Below are 18,879 nucleotides of genomic sequence, written 5' to 3' on the forward strand. Positions count from 1 at the left end.
AAATGGTAGACGCTTACAAATAAATTTGATGAATTATAAAAAAGTACCCATATGATGTAAGCATATGATAAAGGTGACTCATTTACATAAAAAAAAACATTAAAACAAAGACTAAAATTCATGTTTAATAGTGTGAATGTTTATGAAGCATTCACTCTATTGTGATCCATTTTTCTTCTATAAATCGTTTATCAAAACGTTCAGCTCTTTCAGGACAATCCTGCTATGAATTTTGGTATTGGTGCAACTTTAGCTTTTTGAAATATTTAGCCTTTTCCGCCATTTTTTTCTCATAGAAAATGAATTGAGCTCATTTTACAGCTTTCAAATCTTTAGATCTGTTTAAAACCTTTTACTGCTCCTTTCACATTTTCTTCTGGTTCAGCTTCTTTCAGCTTCCTTCTGCAAATTTTAACTTGTTTTCAGCTACTTTCAGCTGTTTTGGGATCCTTTCTGCTAACTAAAACATGTGCTTTTTGTAATTTCCTTCTGCTAATTTCAGTTGTTATACTCTTTTCAGCTTATTCTGCAAGTTTCAGCTTTTTCTGCTATTTCTGCTACCATTTAGCTGTTTTATGCTAATTTTAGCCTTTTCAGCAAATTCCACATTTTTTGCACTCATTTAAACTTTTTTCTATCTAATTCAGCAAAAACGTGCTCTCTCCACTTCCTTCTGGTAATTTAAACAACTTTCTGCTTTTTAGATGCTTTTCAACTGTTTTAGTTTTGGTTATTTCAGCTTTTTCAGATAATTTCCACTTCTTTGTGCTCATTTCTGCTTCTTTCAGCCTAATTTGCCAAACATGCTCTTTCTGCTTTCTTCTGCTAATTTAAGCTTGTTCTACCTTTTCATCTAACTTTTTAACCTTTTTAAGCTACTTTCAAATGTTTTTAGATAAATTTTAGTTTTGCGTGGTAACTTCTTCAGCCGGTAACTTCTTTCTGATAATTTCAGCTTGTTGCGCCTCTTTCAGCTTATTTATGCTAGTTTCATCTTTTTCTACTCTTTTAACTATTATTTAGTTGCTTTGTGCTAAATTAAGTTTTTTCAGCTTCTCCACATTTATTTTAGCTCATTTCAGCTCGTTGCATTTCCTTCTGGTAGCTTAAGCTTCTTTTTGCCTTTTCAGCAATTTTTCAGCTGATTTTTGCTCATTTCAGCTTTTTTACACTAATTTCCTAATTTCTGTTCTCATTTTTGCTTATTTAAACCTAATTATGCAACTATGTGTTATTTTCTTCTGATAACTTTGACTTCAGCATATATATTCTTTAGATAATTTCAGCAGATTTTTAGCAAGTTCTTCAGCAATAAGCATCCACACTGCATTTTCACAGGAAATGCAATTTCTCTAGTTCTGTTTGTTTTGTAATTTGTATCTATTTTTCCTCTAATCACTCAAAATATCAGTGTTGGTAAGTGAATAATTTTAAAGTGTGTCTTGTGTAGAATTTAGTAAATTATTAAAATACAGTATTGACATTTACTTTTTAAAGTAATTTATTTCAACATACTGAAAGAAGAATCATTAGCTACACCAAGTATCATTAATTTGTTAGAAAACTTGCCTAAAGAGTTTAAACAGAAACTCACAGTAGTTAATTCCTTTTTTGAAAAAATATTTTGGTCTAGTTTATGGTAGCTATTTGTTGTGTATAAGTTTAAATTAAAATTGCAGAAAACATTCAAAGTACATCTACAACTGATTAATATTGGGTTTAATTTATATTCAAGATGACACAAAAATAGCTGTTTATAAACTCAGTCAATTTTAGATATATTGTCTTAATATTTGACATGGTAGTAGTTGAGACAGATCCCCAAAACACATTCTGAGCCCAAAAAGACTGCACAGACCATTTTGTTGTTGTTTTTGTTTCAGTTTTGTCAGTATTTGAGTTAAATGCGTGTCTGTTAGCAAAACATCACATGAACTGCTGGGCAGATTTTAATTAAACTTTCAGGAGTTTATCACTGGATATAACTCTACAATTGATTAACTTTTAGAACAAATCCATTCAAGATGGTTGCCACAGCCAACTAAAATTAGAAAACACAAAAAATGGCGATAAGGCAGCGAGTTTTGGAGATATTTTGCTGAAATGTGGTGTGGCTGGGCCCTGTGATGGACTTGCGACCCGTCCAGGGTGTACCCCGCCCCTCGCACAGTGATTGCTGGACATGGGCACCGGCGACCCCCGTGACCCAAAATGGAATAAACGGGTAAAGATAATGGATGGATGGATGGTGGTGTGGCTGTAAGTGAGTCATTCATAACACTTACATCCAAGTGTTTTTTTCTGCATTGAGGTTTTTGCCTACAACTTTTGCATTACATGTTGGAGTCAACCTGTTTGTCTGTTAGCAAAATGTCTCATGAACCACTGGATAGATTTTATTGAAACTTTCAGAAAGTAATCCATTGATATACATATAAAACCGTTTACCTTTTGGAGCCAATCTAATTTAAGATGTTTGCCACAGCCAACACAAATGGATATGTTGAGCTAATTGTAGCTGAGCGTCATTCACAACCATGAATGGGACGCATCACAATACTGCAAGAGAAAATAACATTATTTTTTAAGGTTTAAACAAAATTACTGCATTTTTGTCATTCTTTCACAAGATTTTTTTTTAACTATTAACAGTAAAGTAAAAAAAAAAAGCAATTAGGCTTATTAATAATGTGGGATATTGTGAACCAACTACTAATCTTTTTATTCAAAGTAAAACTTTAAAATTTAATGACATTGTATATATAAAAATACTGTAAATAATGTATAACGCAATGAATAAAAGTCTTCCTTCTGGAATTCAGAAATTATATAAGTTAAGATTGAGCAAATATAATTTACAAGGTTTGTTAATATTTGAACAAGCTATAGAGAAAAGCAAAGTAAAATCTAGATGTATTTCAGTTAGACATAAAACTGTGAAATGAAGTGAATCATCATCATTATGTGCTTTTTTGGTGAGCGTTAAAAGAGCCTTAAAATGTAAAATTATAAAAGCGATACTGTTATGTATGTACATATGTATTGTGTAACCATGCATGTGAGTATGTGTATGTATGTATATACATGCATACTTAAATACAAATGTGTGTATGACTTATGTATGTGAACAGTAGATATCTTTAGTGTAGACTGCTGAGTAGGCAAGTATAAGCCTCGGCGTCAGCCTATTTTTTTTTTTTTTTTTGTAAATTATTGATTTTTAAAGTATTTTGTATTGTTTTCCTTTTTGTAATGTTATTAATTCACCAAAATAAAGTTGAGTTGAGAAAATATAAGTCCAAAAACTCTGGCACAAAAGGGTCCTATGGATTATTTCAAGGAATTTATTTGAAAAAGGTTCAATCGCAGATGATGTCAGTAATAAACTGCTGATTTAAATACATATATAGTTTAAGATTTAGTTCAGTCGTTTTCGTTTGATGCTCAGATAAAGTCCGCAGGATCACCAACTCCAAGAAGCCCCTCCCCTTGATTGGCTGAGCGTGCTGTCAATCACCCCAAGCCTGCTCGGCAGCACCGCCCACAGACTCACAACGGCAGCGCAGCTTCTTTCTCCCCCTTTTCATCCACAATGATTTTTCAAGACACTTGCGACTCGTCTGCGACGGCAGGAGGAAAGAGCCGAGGAACCGAGAGCCTCACCTCCTCCAACAACGAGTGAGGTCGGGATAAGAAAAAAAAAATTAAAAAAAATAAAGGAGCTCCAGAGGGAAGAAGAAGGCGAGAGGAAGAGAAGAGGCTGTGGAGTTAACACGGAGAGGAACAACGGCGAGGCTTGAAGCTCCAGGGAGGAGTGCCTGATTGCTTTCTTCTAAAACAAAGTGTCTAATTTGATCCAAATTCGACATGTCATCGTCCGGTAAAGACAACAGCGCTGCCCAACACGCCAATTACGTGGGACCTTACCGCTTGGAGAAGACGCTGGGGAAAGGACAGACAGGTTAGTTGGGACAGCTTCATCGAATCCAATCTTCATTCGCTCCGTTTTATTCTCGAAGCGCTCCGCTGCAAGTTGATTCTGTGGCGGGTCGCGCGCCCGCAGGTGATAAACAGTTCCCAACACCTGCCCTGCCTCGTGATGCGTTCGAGGGGCTTCGGATATCTGACATAATCATTGTTCACACAGTGGGACGAGCGAGCGCTGGGGGGTGGTGGTGGTGGTGGTGGTGGGGGGGAGATTTATGGGTTGGATTTCTGCGTGGCTTTTCTCTGCTGCGCGCGCTGGCGTTGGACCCGAATGTGTGCGCCCATGAGCGTGCACCGTCCGAGCCCAGTGATGACACGGGCAGTGAACATGAACTTTTAGTGTTCCAGCACTAGGCTTTCCCTGCATGTTTGCGTGTGCGCGTTCTCTGATTGGAGCAGAACCCCGTTAATCCCGATTTGCCTGATGCATTGATCTATTCTTAGTCCTCAGGCGCGCACGGATGGGAGAGACAGGCGTCTCTCCTCCGATGTGGAGGAGAACGTCCCACCTTGACACCCAGTGAGCTGCTTGCAGAGCTGGGAAATCAGATTTAATCTATGTTAATGCATCCCAGGGGATGGAGCCAGGCTCCCTGAATAAAGGGTCGCCTGCATTATGTCAGCCTGACAGCAGCAGTGACGGTGCATTTTCTAAAGTTGCATGGCGCACGTGCTGCAGGGTTAAGAGAGGATGCTCTGGGAATAAGAGGTTTGCTGCTGTCAGTAAATTAGCATGTTTCAGTGCAACCTGGACAGTGATGATCCTCTAGAGAGGCAGAAAAACAGGCCTTTTGATTCCCAGCAACCCCTAAAAAAGGGGGATACAGATGAACTTTTCCTCTGCTCCCGTCTGTGGATATGTTCCTCCCATCTGCTGTCTAAAATGGCTACAAAAAGCGTTACTTCTTCCCCTACTCAGTCCAGCTGGTCATGCTGAGCAGCCATGTGTGTAAATGTGCTTGTGCCCTCCTAAACAGTATGCTTTCTCAAAATATACCCCCCTGGTCACTTCATTCACCTGAGCTGTGCTAACTGTTTATTAGTGGGTGTTGTCTGCATGTCTGCTTTGAGGTTAGCATGGTGTTTGCCTTGATAACTGATGCCTCCCGTTGCACCTTGTGATGCATTTTAACATTTCCCATCAGTTTCCTCTTAAAATATACATACTGTACCTGCTGAATCCACAGCTCGTTTCTTCTTGCTGTGCTGATGTTGTGATGTGCTCCTATGGCCATGTTTTCTGCAGCACCTTTTCTATTCTAAAGCTATATTTATTTGGGCATTTGTGTTGACAGGAGGAATTCTCGCTAAATATCAGACTCAGCTCTTTTTCAGACGGCTCACTGCAGTCTCTAATGGGTGTTTATGGAGTTGGTATGGTCGGCTTGGTACAGACATTTAATTATGTGGTGTCACTGAGATCATCGTGGACTCAGTTTCTATTTGCGGGAGTGTTTTTGGGGTCAATTTTGATGCATTTCTTTCACTTGCTTTAGACCCACAGCGTATACATTTATGGCCAGTTTGGACAATAACGTCTACCAAACTTTTTTCTTTCTTTCACCTGCTGGACAAATGTGAACAATTTCTGAAACAATGAAAACACAAATCCTGGTTTCTCAGTTACGGATTTTCAAGTTCAAATGCTTTGAAAATTCAAAAATACAGCAATTCTTGTGTATATATCTTGAGTCAGAAAAAAATAAATCATTTAGTCACTAAAATCTGTTGTGTTTGACCATGCCAAACCTATTCCAACTACTGACAGTGTGTAATATCCCATTTGTTTGTTAACCATTTATTAATCTGTCAGTTTTTCTTTCCCCAGGCCCCATGAAAAGTGTTGGCCTGGCAACTGTGAGTGCCCAGTAGGCTGGGCTCGATCATGACTGGCAGCAAGGATTGTCCAGTGAGCCAACTCCCTTGTGAGGTTTCTCAGACTGGGATTGGCTTGGATTACTAGAGGCAAGGTGGAAAACTTCCTCTTGCTGTCCAGCTCAGAGTAGTTGTGTTGTTTCATGTTCATTAAGTGGTTAGACATTTCTTTGATTTGGCCTCTTGATTGTATTCATGCAGCTGAAATCCACACTGCTCTCACTTTCTACACCTCTATACATTTGCACTTGCATAAAACTAGTGGCATTCATTGCTACGTCACCATAGGATGCACTCGTTTCACAAATGTTTCTTGTCAAAAGGGACTGAATGTGTCTATGAACAGTGCAGACCACAGTTTCTCTTCAGTTTCCTCAGAGTGATTGTACGACTCCTCCATTGTCAGGTGCGCATTGGGGCCTGAAAAGATCTATAGATATGAACTGTCTGCATGGCTGGTTACTGATTGGTGCTGAAGCAGCACAAGGCAATTTCTAAGTGAAAGATGGTGTTGCTGTGCTTCAGTGGCAGAATCTGAACAATGTATCACATGTCTTCTGAAAGTTGGACACCCATCAGTCATAACATTTTAATCACTGACATGTAAACTTGGTCCTTCTGCTTAACTTTTCACCCTGAAATTATATAGATGTTACTGGGATAAACTCTCCAGAAAAGCTGAGATCTCTAGAGAGTTTTAAAGGCAAACACCCCGGAGAACAGTTTAATGGGGTCTCGTGGCATCAAGTTCAATGTACAGTTTACGGTGGCCTATTAATGTCCCAGAACAGACTGTCCAGGACACTTTCAGCTGTTCTTTGACTGTTCATAGAAAATAACGGACCCACCTCATTTTAGGCAAGGGTCATAAACTCATTTCTCGTCTATGTCTGTTGCTAAAAAATGCCTTCTTTACAGTCTAAAAAGGCTCTTTTTCTGCTTCACAGCGCTTGTTTCTGCGTTACAGTGGTACAGCAGCTGAAGTATAGCACCTACTGAAACAGCTTATAAAATCTACAATTCAACGTCTCCTTCAGAGCAGGATTTGCAGTAACTCCTTTCTTGTTTTACAGAATCTTGAAGCTTTGTTTGACAAATCTGAATATGGTGGATTTGCATTTTTGCCAGTAAAGCTACTTAAGACGGGCTGAATCACTGCTCTGTTTCCTAATGTGTTGAAAACACAGCCTTGGTTTGCCTGTAGTTTGTCCATGTGGGTTGTTCACAAGAGTAATAGTCGGGATCACGTTGCATGTGGTAATTCAGTGTTAACCCATTCAGGGCTTGTATATTGACAGACAAAATGTTTGAGTTTGCTGTGGAGAGCTTTTGATTCTATGGTCAATGTTTAAAGAGTGAATTTATTTGTGCTTCAGGAACTTTATACTGACTGTTGATCTGACAAAAAGCTGACTGTGATCTTTTAACTTGCTTTCTTTTCTCTCTTAAACGCTCTCTAATGCATTCTGTCTTCTGAAGAGTTGGGTTCACTGCTACAAGGCATTTAAACCAGTATCCCGCTGTTCCTGCTATCTTCATGTCAAACAACCAGTCTGGTTATAACTCTTATTGCGGATGTCATAGTTTACAGATTTTTGCTGTGCTTGCACATGCTTGTATAGAGTTTAAGGAAATAAAATGGCACTTATTCATTTTAGTCATGTAGACAGGTGTATAATTTAAATTGAGTAGTCTAGATGTTTGGTACAGTGCACAATATTGCAAAAAGTACTTATTTGATGATGATTGATTGCTGAGAGAGGGTATGGTTGATTCAGATCAATGGTTTCTCCCAAAGACTTCCTGTCAGGTGAAGAGATCTTTACTCTTTCACAAGTCATGATATTTCTGATTAATAGAACTATGTTTAGTCAATGCTGTCAATAGAAAACCCCATTGCAAATTTGTATAAACTGTATAATTGCAGAAACGTGCATTTCCTGAGTGTTGCAGCTGCTCACGTACTTGTTGACCTGTTGCCTCTGTTTCTTTAAAGTAACTTTTAAGGTCAATGTTGAGCTCAAACAGGTGTATATCTCCCCCATATTCACAGGGATTACCCAGAAAAGGTTGCCAGTTTTGGTTTGAACAGGGAGGCAAAGAAGTAAAACGCTGCACTGATCATTCCGTGTTTTAGTAGGTCTGTTCAAAGGTTCAGGTCGGAGAAGCCCTGACCCAAAGGCTGCGCCGTGTTGCTTCCCAGATGGGTTTCTCTGTGTTACAGCTGCAGGAAGCCAAGCCTGCATGGTCTCAGCTGTTCCACTGTCTGGTTAAAGCCAAAGCCTTGCTCCCTCTGCCCAGAAATGCATCCTAAATGGTGTGAGGCTGGTGTGCCTGTGTCTCAGCTGCATGTGTTGTCTATTTGTGAGCTTTATGAACACATTTCTATCTGTTACATTACTGTTTTGGTCATTTCTAATGGTTTAAATATGCAAATTGAGAAGCTATACCTTAAGCAAACCAAACCTGTATTTTAACTACCGGTATAGTCATTTTACCGTCTGTGACTTGGGCTGTCATTATATAATGATGATTGTCTCTGCCATTTATTGGGCATCTCTTCTCATCCTTCTTGCTCTTTTTCCCTCCTTTCCCCCTGGCCAGTCAAGATTCATACTGGGATTCAGCCATGTGGTAAATCAGACAAGACCTCGGTGGAATTGCATCGATTGGGAGGAATGTATGTAGCCAACGATTTTCAGAGATTAATGACGAGGAAAGAGGTGGAGAAATGGGGGGAGGAGCAAGGCGGCGCAAAGGCAAGAAGATAGAGTAGGAGTATATGAAAAAAAGGAAAGAGAAAACCCTTGAAACGTGAGGGGATGAAGTGGTTCTGAATTTTCCGACTGCAGTGGAGGTTATTAATTAAGGCAAAGTATTGATCATCCTCTTCATTACTTTCCCCTCCTCCTTGATTTTCATCTCTTTATTGCTGACCTTCTGCAGAGAACGGGCTCAATCTTTAGATGGGAGGTCAGTGAATAAGCCAAGGCACAGTGGAAGATCATGAATGAGTGTATTTACTTTTGTGTGTACTTTTGTTGGACAGGCTCCATCGCTTCCTATTTGGTTCCCAACCTAACTCGGTGCATCTGCTGTCACTTTTCCTTTCCCTCCTTATATAGCATGGCGAATGAAGTAAAGACGTCATAGTGATACGGTCTATTTCTCCCAAGTCGAAGCGAGACCCACCACACACCATCACACTCCACTTTGTCTGCCTTGCCTTCTATTACAGTTCTGACTTCTGCTCAGCTTTTGTATTTTCTGTAATGTGATTTTTGTCTCATGCTACTTAAAATTTCACACTTCCAGTTTTCCAGCACAGAAAAGTGAACGTGAGCAAGAAAAACACAAATTCCACCGTCATGGTGCTGCAAATTGTTACATTTATAGAAGGTTCAAACTTTCAGTGTTGTGGTAAAATCTAAAAGTTGTTTTTCTTTCCCATATTTTTGTATTGCATATATTTGTAGCTGCCAGTTTGTCATTTGCCTGGTCAAGTTTGGTGCCGTGTTTTTCTTTTTAGTCAACTTTGGCATTTAAGACGTACTGTATGGTGTAATAAACGTCTGTGCACAGAGCAGTGGGCTTAATCAGCCCGTCTCTCTCCTCTTTCACCCAGTTGAGATTAACCCTTGCTGAGCCAACTGTCTGACTCTGTCTGTGAGAATGCTGGGATGGTTGCCAAGGTTGGTTGCCTAGTTGTCATGGTTTCCCTGCTTCTTGCTGGTTCCCAGTCTTCCCTCGTGAAGGAAGAAAGGAGGTACTTTCTCCTGCTCCCATCTACTGTCAAACTGTGCTGACTCTGAATCTGTTGCTGACATTTTTGTTGCTCCTCAGTTTTTAAAGTGGCTGCCATCAAAAGGTATAGCCTCATAACAGTTAGACCAATAAAATGTCTTCCTTTATTTTCCTGTGAAGATTTGCTTTTGGCTGACTTAATATTTTTGTTTTCTGTCTGTACATGTACGAAGAATTGAGCATGATGAAAAATATGTGAGAATTTGTTTTTACATGTGTACAACACGCATGTGCAGGCCGTGTGCATGCACTCAGACATACGGCCATGGATCAGACCGGCTTGCTCCTGCTCTGTGCTGTGTTCCCATTTAAATCCATGAGATTAGCACATGTGGAGAGCCTCAGTTTAGTTGCCATCAGCTCAGCATGCCTTGGCAGGCTTTTCTCTGAACTGGGGGTGTGCAGCGTGGGGGTGCACTCTGTATAAACCCCCACCGCAGGCCAACACTTACCTATCTTTCTCTGCTGTACCCTATATTTTACCAAATATAGAAGTGAGCCCATGACCTTGACTTTAGTTCAGTTTTCCAAGTGCTGCATTGCATTATTGCAGTTCACAATGCGATTTCTTCAATATGAATGACACGTTATGAATGACTGAAATTGCACAAAATGCTACTTTTGCTGCAGCAGACCTGCTTGTAACTTACTCCCTTTAGACAGTTTTTTTTTTTAAGTAAGCATGCATGAAATAAATTGTGCACTCATTAAGTGAGTGCAGCACATACCAGATGGCGGAGACATGCTAATTGTGATGCATTCAGAGTTTTCAACGCCATGCGCTGCATTGTTAGTTCTTTTGATTTTAAAGCACAAAGCTGCTCATGCGTGAAACATCCGACATGTGAATGGGAAGAGAAGCTGAGGGCAAGAATAAGTTTAGGTAAGATAAACACGACCAGACCAGCAAACAGAAATCACTGCTCATCTTTGTGACGGGGACCGAGTTAATAAACTTGGTCATATACTAAACAAACAAACAAACAAAGAAAAACCATGCCATATAATCAAGGAGATTTTTTTTAGAACAAATCAAATTTTTGCTACTGATACCAGGAAGTTGAGTGACCAATTTACCATAAGGACCACAAAGATCACAGATGTTACAGCAGCTTGTGGCCCAAACTCTGTCCTCATGTGGTGTCACTTGATCAGATGGAACCTGCTGCCAGGTTAAGTCCGCTGTCATGACTATGCATTAGAATAATAACCAAATATGAAAAAGGATGCAGTGAAACCATGATGCTTGTTTGGATTTTTCCCATTTGAGCTAAATTGTAGGTTTGGCCTGTGCTACTTTCCTCCAAACCCCTTATCGTCTTGTGATGCAGTTTGCAAAAAAGCTTCAGTATTGAGTTTTTATCGCCTTTTTGAGTTTTAAGATCTTTTTTTTTATTGGCTTACAATCCACCAAACAGCATTTAACTTCCTCTCTGAACACTTGGTGTAACATCTCCTAATGTGACACCGAGGAACAACACTAGAACTTTTCCATTGGTAAATAAGTACTTTCATTTTCACTTTACAACCTAAAAAAAGGCAGTTGCTATAACAGTGGACCATTATAATGCTGTTGGGAGGTCAGAAGCACTAAACTCTTAAATTAGAAGAAATGTTCCTTTGTGCCTCTGTTTTTTTGGTGATTTTTCCCCCATAAATCTATAGTTTTTTTTTAACAAACTTTTTTCTTTCTTTTCTTTTGCCAATGTGTTTCTTTTTTTTAATGAAAGAACAATTGATGAAGTTCTGTTAGGGATCGGCTCATCCCGTCGTCCCAAAGCATTGACTCAGTTTTATTAATTTCTAAGCAGACTTTTTAAAAGTACCTGCTGTTGCACTGATCAGTGGGTGTATGATATGTGTGTGTGTGTGTGTGCAAACGCTTGTGTTTCAGTGAGCCTTGCATGTTCTTGTTTTACTGGGTCACTGCAGATACACAGCAGCATTTGAAGGTTGTACCTCATGGGATGCAGGTGAACATTAGAGAGACATATAAGATGGGGGACAACCACTTCAAAGAAGCCAGTTTCCACAGGAGAAAAAGAGTCTCCCAGGGTCATTGCCTCTATTACGATCCAAAGCGAGCACACACAACCACATCAATGCACAAAAGTCCAGCATGTGCACACTCACAGACACACACAGACAGTAATGTACTGTGCAGCAGTTCTGTCTGTGGTTGCCAGTGCTGCATAGCTCCTATATCACCATTGGTGGATGTGCAGCCGCGGCAGAAAGAATGGCTCTTGGCTGATCTGGAAGCCTAAGGACACACATTCCCACTTACACACTTTCCCATGTCTGCAGGACATTTTGGAAGCTATGCAAAAAGTATTTCATTACCTGTCAGTAAAAGGTGCTTTAAGAACAGTTTTTTTTCAAGCGTCAGTATTAATAACCCATGATTAACATATATACGTAAACTTATTCATGCTCTCAACATGTGACTAGTCAGTAGCCATAGCAACTCAGAGGCTTTGCCATGTGTAGGTTCACACAATGAGGACATTATTGTGGCCTTGCCTGAGTAAGTTATTTTGGTTTGTCAGCTGCCCTTTGTCACTGTTGTTTTGATGAATTATGGTGTGGATGACGAAAGAATAGATGTGTCCATGTTCATTTGGCTCTGTGCATACACTCAGGTCTGTGTGTGGCACTGCATGACTCAAATGGGAAAGTTGTCATTATGACTTTTGTCTTCATGTAAGTCATTTTCTGTCTGCTTGACCTATACAGCGTCAGTTTTCTGTTCAGTTTAACTTGTAAACAGGACTGTGATCAAGATTTTTGGGCACCATCTGCTTCCTTATTAGAAAATATCCTCATGGTGGCACGCTGCAAAGCATTTAAAATGGAGCATAATTCAATATCAAGTAAATTATATCAAAATAATTTTTAGGTTAATTAATGAAAATGATTTTTTGTTAAAATACATCGAGTAACAAATGAATGTATATTGGAGCTGATCTGTTGCTTTCTATCTTTATTACACTTTTCTCCTTCATGTCTTGCCACTGCCTTCTTTCTTGACCCCTTCTTTCCCTGCTTCCTTGCTTCCTCGCTTTATGCCTAATGGAGGTATTCCCCTGCAGTCTCCAAACCTCATACTGCTATTCTGCTCAGGTAGGGCTCATTTCATGCAGCATGATTAGATCTCACTGGAAGCAATTCAGGGCCGGATAAGCCGGAGTGCTGTGGGCCACCATCCTGGCAGAAAGAATTCAATTAAATCTTTACATGTACTCCCAATGCAGTGTATTCCTTTCTAATCTACAGATACACACACAATGCTCATAAACACTGCCACAGTCAAAAATACTGTATACTAAATGCTGAAATATATGAATGTGGACCAAATGCAAATTTAGATGAAGGATTGCACATGCTTTTTTGACCTTGCTTTTCCACAATATATTTATAAAGTATTTTTCAGTTGCCCCTTCCTGTTATTGTTCTCCCAGATTGCACATTTGTCACTAAATACAAAACAGCAAGAAAAAAAAAAAGCAACATAACATTTGCTGCATTAAAAGTGGCAAACCACATTCATAACCATTTGTTACTATGACTTTAAATGAGCTAATTTCATGTAAATGCACACCATCATTGCACATCTAATGAAAGAAGCACACCCTGCGTTGGCTTTGTGGACCAACAGTGGTAATTGCATGGAAAGACTGATTTAAACAGAATGCGTCATCATACTTCAAGTAATAAACCACAAGGGAAGGCCGTAATCGTAATTGAACAAGGATTTAAGTGTGTGCGAAATTTTAATGTTCCTTTAACATTTTATCATCAATCATTACGTTTATTTCAACGTAGCAACGTTTACAGTGCCACAGGGATTCAGCATGTTTGTCAGTGTAAACAACTTTAATGGGTAAAGATGTTTCGTTTGTATTGTTGAAGTGCATAAAGACTCAACAAATTGAACACAAACACTAATTAACACATTGATAAGTGGTACCATGGGTACCAATGGGCTTTATGGTAATTGTAGGGAGGTGGGGCTATTTATGGGTTCTGGTGCCTAGCAAACAACAGTCCCATCTTTTTAGGTGTCCATTTGTGGGGATGTATGGTTACATGGTCCTCTTGGCTTCTGAGTGTCTGATAAAAAAATCAACATTATTTCTTCTCCACTCACAACTGTTTAGTTAGTGAGACTTAACTGAAGTGGAATAGTTTCTAGAGCTGTGCTTAAAAAGCTACCAATCGTTGTTTTTTGTAATGGCAAGTACAGACCATTAGAAATTATGCACAAGATGTCCAATTGATGAAGTAAATTTGTTTGTTTGGTAGCCTGATATTTATGCATAATAAAGCATGCTACTATTTATTAAAAGCCTAACAGTTTTCAGAAACGCATATTGCCTCCAGTCATTCCACCAGAGGTTTAGGCCATTTACGACAACGATCCAATGAAAACGGAATATTTTTTACCCATTTCTATTGACACATTTACTTGAAAATGTTCTAATTGCAGGCAGCACGGTGGCACAACTGGTAGAGCTGCTGCCTCTCAGCGAGAAGGTCCCTGGTTCAAATCCCGGTCCGGGGGCCTTTCTGGGTGGAGTTTGCCTGTTCTCTCCGTGCATGCGTGGGTTTTCTCCGGGTACTCCGGTTTCCTCCCACAGACCAAAAACATGCATGTTAGGCTGATTGGTAACTCTAAATTGTCCCTAGGTATGAGTGAGAGAGTGAATGGTTGTTTGTCTCGTTTGTCTCTGTGTGGCCCTGTGATGGACTTGCGACCTGTCCAGGGTGTACCCCACCCCTCGCACAATGATTGCTGGACATGGGCACCGGCGACCCCCATGACCCAAAATGGAAGAAGTGGGTAAAAGATAATGGATGGATGGATGGCTGGATGGACAGACGTTCTAATTGCCGTCTCTTGTTTACATAGCAACAGTAGAAAAGGTGTAATTCACTTGCCACGCCACTAGTTGGTGCTATGTTCTTTGAAACTCAAGTGTGCATGCGTAAAAAACTGTTCTAAACCTTCTAATGTTTCTCTCACGAGAAAACCGCCATAACATAAGCCCAGGTGATGTCCAAATTGAAAGCAGTCTGGGGAAATTAGATTTATGAATCAGAAGCACAAACAATACTCTGGTATCTGCCATTGTCGACAGTTTCTTCTTCTGTGGATTGTAGGAAGCAGTTATGTTTTGCGTCATACACGAGCCAGGGATTCCCTGACAGAAAAGTTCTACTTTTTTCTGTTTACACGACAACGGACACGGGACATTTTTGAAGCATTGCACGTTAGAACCCATTCTCAAATTGTGCCGTTGTCAAAGAAAACATTTGCTATATTTTCATTTAAATGAACAGTACAAACGCAACGAAACTCTTCCATTTTCACCAGAAGTCATTTTTGTGTAAACAGGCCCTTAAACTAAGACCATCTTATGTTGAGAAATGACAACATTTTAGCAGTTTTGCTCAAATCTTAAAATTATTTTACGTGAAATTAAAATATTTTATCCACAGAGCATGTTGTGAATGACATACTAGATAGAGCCCATTTTGTGTTCGCTAAAGTCATTTAGCTGTGGCAGCCATTACTGATCACATTACCTCCAAATGTTGTTCTTGTTTAGATGTACATCCGAGGATTACTTTCTGAGAGTTTTGATCAAATCCATCCTGGGGTTTATTCAAGATAGATTAGATATCATTTGTGTGCTGACAAAGCACTTCTGTCAAATGTTCAAGTGTAATAAAACCAGAGTACTGTACCCACAAATCATGTAAAACATCTGTCATTCCTGACTGTCTGATCAGTTGTTCTGCCTCTGGATTATTTTATCAACACTTAGGCCTGTCACAATAATAAATTTTGCTGGGTGATTAATTGTCTCACAAATTATTTTGATAAACGATAATATTGATTGAAATTTGACAATAATTGGTAATTATTGTCAAATTTAAGAAGAAATATTGGTTACTTTTTGTGTGTCGTATCTTTTTTGACCACTGTACGGCAGTATAAGACTGTTTGAACCGAAGGATGGATAGTGAGAGAGTGAGCAGGGTGTCTCTTTCAGAAAAATAGGATGGAGGCCCCTTGACGTGACATGGGCTGTCTCTCTTTCCTCTTTTCCTGTTCTTAAAATGGCGGACGCTCGGTGCGGTTTGAGCTCTTTAGCATAGCATTTGTCAAACAAAGCTTTTAATTAAAAAAATCAGGTTCTCAGCTTTTTTTTCAGAGAAAAACAACTTTTTAGATGAGGGCACGGGTTTCAACTGTGAATTTTGGAGCTTCGACAAGACAGAGGTTTTTTTGTTCCTGAGGACAGCCTTCTAGCTTAGCTCGTACTTAGCTTCTCAGCTTAGCTCCTTTTAACGATCCAAAAACGCGATTTTGGATCGTTAAAACAGATTTTAAAGAGAAAAGACAAAGGGAGGGGTCAGTGAAGAGCACCCGAGTTGAGCCTTTTGTCATCCAGTGTCTTCAGTAGAACGAGAGAGACACGAAAAAACAATAAAGTTGATAAATGAAAATGAGGTCGATAATTTTCAGTTATCATACGATTAATTGATTTATTGTTTAATGCAACAGGCTTATCAACACTATCTTGTTTTTTCTGTTCCCCAGTCATCTTTTCTAATTTACACTTTTATTTTTAATTTTAGCTATTCACAGATAACCTTCTTCATAGCTAACTCAGTGGTGCGTGGTGGTACCATGACATATTATATTACAACGTTCATTCAGAATTTCATCATTCCATCCCTATTTAAAGGGATTTAGGATCTCTTTCAGTATTAATCAGCAAATATTTAGACATCTTTCAAAGTTTACTGAGTCTTAGGAAATCCATCAGAGTTGTAAATGGGAACAGACTTGTTGTTCACACAAGTGTGTAATGCCCTTAAGCTTACAACTGTGTCTGTATGATTTGCGTGGGACCTGAATTCATTACTGTGGCTTCGGCAGTGTCATTAAACGTCAACTTCTTGTATTCACACCTTAATGAGACTTTATGAAATATTCAGATCTTTACCTGGAGGAGCTCAGTCAGTGTATAAGTGAATTTGCCTTTTCTGCACGTGCTCTGCTTCGTGTTCGCTGCGTGTCCCTGAGCTTGTATTAGCACTTTTTTTGATCACTCTCTTAGCATTGACAAATTCAGCAAGACAAAAGACAAACGCAGCAGTACATTTACAAGCACTTGTGGAAAAGTGCTATTTAGGTCCGAGCAATGATTTGCTATTCCTGAATTTATTGTAGAAGTTGATGAAGGGGGGTCCAGGCTGGATCAGCCTCATTAAATCTTTGAGATATGTGATTGTTGGCTGAGTGTGTGCTAGCCTTGCACTGGGCCTTGTTTCTTATTTCATTCCTGCTCTGCCTCTCTCTGTCTTTAACTGTCTCTCTGCGTACAGCACTAAATCTACCGGACCATTTAATTAAAAGGCAGATGTTTTTTTCTGCTTTAAGGGGTGACCTACACATGGGCACAGGTGCAAACAAAACATCTCACTACTTCACCTCTTAAACACACACAGATCTTATATCAATTCTATGCAGCAAAACCAGGGGTTTGCTTTGGGGAAAAAATGCTCCTCATGTTCTTAACCCTCCTACTTGTCCATAAGAGGTAGAGTAATATACCCCCTGTCTTGTTTGACTTCTGATAAAGCCCTTGCTACTGCCCTCGTCCTCCTTGAAGATCACTTTAATGAGGTGCTCTTGTTGAATTATACTTTTGCAGTTTGTATGTTATGTATGAGACGTTCCATCCATAAGGCCATAGAGGTGAGAGATGAGTATAAAGAGCTCACAGAGGCCCTCTCCTGGGGCCTGGAAATGTGTGTCCAGACTACGAAGAGCTTCATTAAGCAGGTCCCAGGACTCACATCGAGCCTGTTCCTGATAACACACAAGCACTCCGCCTGATGTGACCTTTACACACATGGCAGACTCTAAAGTCTTATGGAGACACCAAGAGTGATTGGAAGAAATGGTAAAAAGACGCAGAAGAGTCTTTCCATCTATTTGTCCAAATATAAGCAGCTCTATGCAATGTGATTATCGTTTCCTCTGTGGGGTGTTCTTAATGTTTAATGGGAAGAGCAAATGACTATTCCTCATTTTAAAAACAGCTTCTGGCATGCTGCATTTTTAATGGTTCTTAAATGTGTTTTAAATGCATTTTATCCTTTTGAAGAGGAGCTTCGAATGCTGTTTTTACAGTAATCTTTGTGCGCCGTTGCCACTCAAACCCAGAGGTCACATTTTATTCTCAATCTCTTCCCGCTTTTGCTTTAGTAAATGTTTAGAAATATGGTTTCAAATGGATTTGACTGGTAGACTGAAACGTTGAAAAACAACGTTTCAGTAAGAACTATAAAAAAAAGTGCATAGTTTTGTTTGCTGTTTAAAGCAAATTAAATATGCATACTGCATTTGTGTCCCAGATAATTCATTATTTGTACAGTAAAAGAATAGTTGAGCCTCTGAACTTAAGGAATAATGAAAAAATGCATTCTGGAAACTGGCCTATATTTTAATACCGCATCTTATAAAATGATAAATGTATAAAATTAGAAAAATCTTTTACAATATCTATATTTTAGAGTGGCCACATTCACACATGTGCAGCAGTGATGGCCGGTGAGCGTAATTATCTCTGAGGGCCCGAGGTGACGAGGTGAGAGTGGAGGTGCCTGTGAAATTCATGACAGTGATTAGGATCGGGGTTGGTGGGTTCTAACCTTCACTGGATTCTTACTGTCCCCTATAAAAGACCAGTAACCTCATCTCTGGTGATATGAGCAGAACACTGCCAAGAAGAACCAATTTGGAGTTTTCAATTGTAACAAAACCTGTTAGCTGTGACTGTAAGAGATCAGAACGGCACTGATGAGTAATTAGGTGTTTGTTACTTTATCTGTCAGATTGTTGCGTAGTATCCTCTCACACGCCTTTGTTGTTAAAAAATAGACAATGCGGTTGTATTTGCTTTAGATTTTAAAGGTTTGCAAGCGATCTAAAATAAGATCCTGTGACACATTGCCGAGGATAGCCTTCAATGTTTTCAAACGTAGACATCAATTATTCAAAGACTCAAATCTTTCTTTATTAGCAAAAAGTTTTAAGTGATAGATGATCTTATTTAGCTGTGCCGTGCTCGCAGGGATCATTTAAATTTACCGTAAAACCCTTTTAAAAATAATTTTTCAATGATATGAAAG

At 39.4% G+C, this 18,879-nt stretch overlaps 1 protein-coding gene across 1 annotated transcript in view; it reads left to right on the forward strand.

Moving 5' to 3' along the window:
- The first annotated feature begins 3,867 nt into the window (after positions 1-3,867).
- LOC119416008 (serine/threonine-protein kinase BRSK2) overlaps positions 3,868-18,879 on the forward strand; it is a 195,960-nt gene continuing 180,948 nt past the window's right edge. Inside the window, exons 1-2 of the mRNA XM_037683177.1 lie at positions 3,868-3,961; positions 5,816-5,844. Of these exons, the coding sequence (XP_037539105.1) occupies positions 3,868-3,961; positions 5,816-5,844 (123 nt within the window). The remainder of the gene's footprint in view (positions 3,962-5,815; positions 5,845-18,879) is intronic.

Source organism: Nematolebias whitei, chromosome 10 (assembly GCF_014905685.2).
Source record: "Nematolebias whitei isolate Nwh7 chromosome 10, NemWhi1, whole genome shotgun sequence".
Classification (NCBI taxonomy): domain Eukaryota; kingdom Metazoa; phylum Chordata; class Actinopteri; order Cyprinodontiformes; family Rivulidae; genus Nematolebias; species Nematolebias whitei.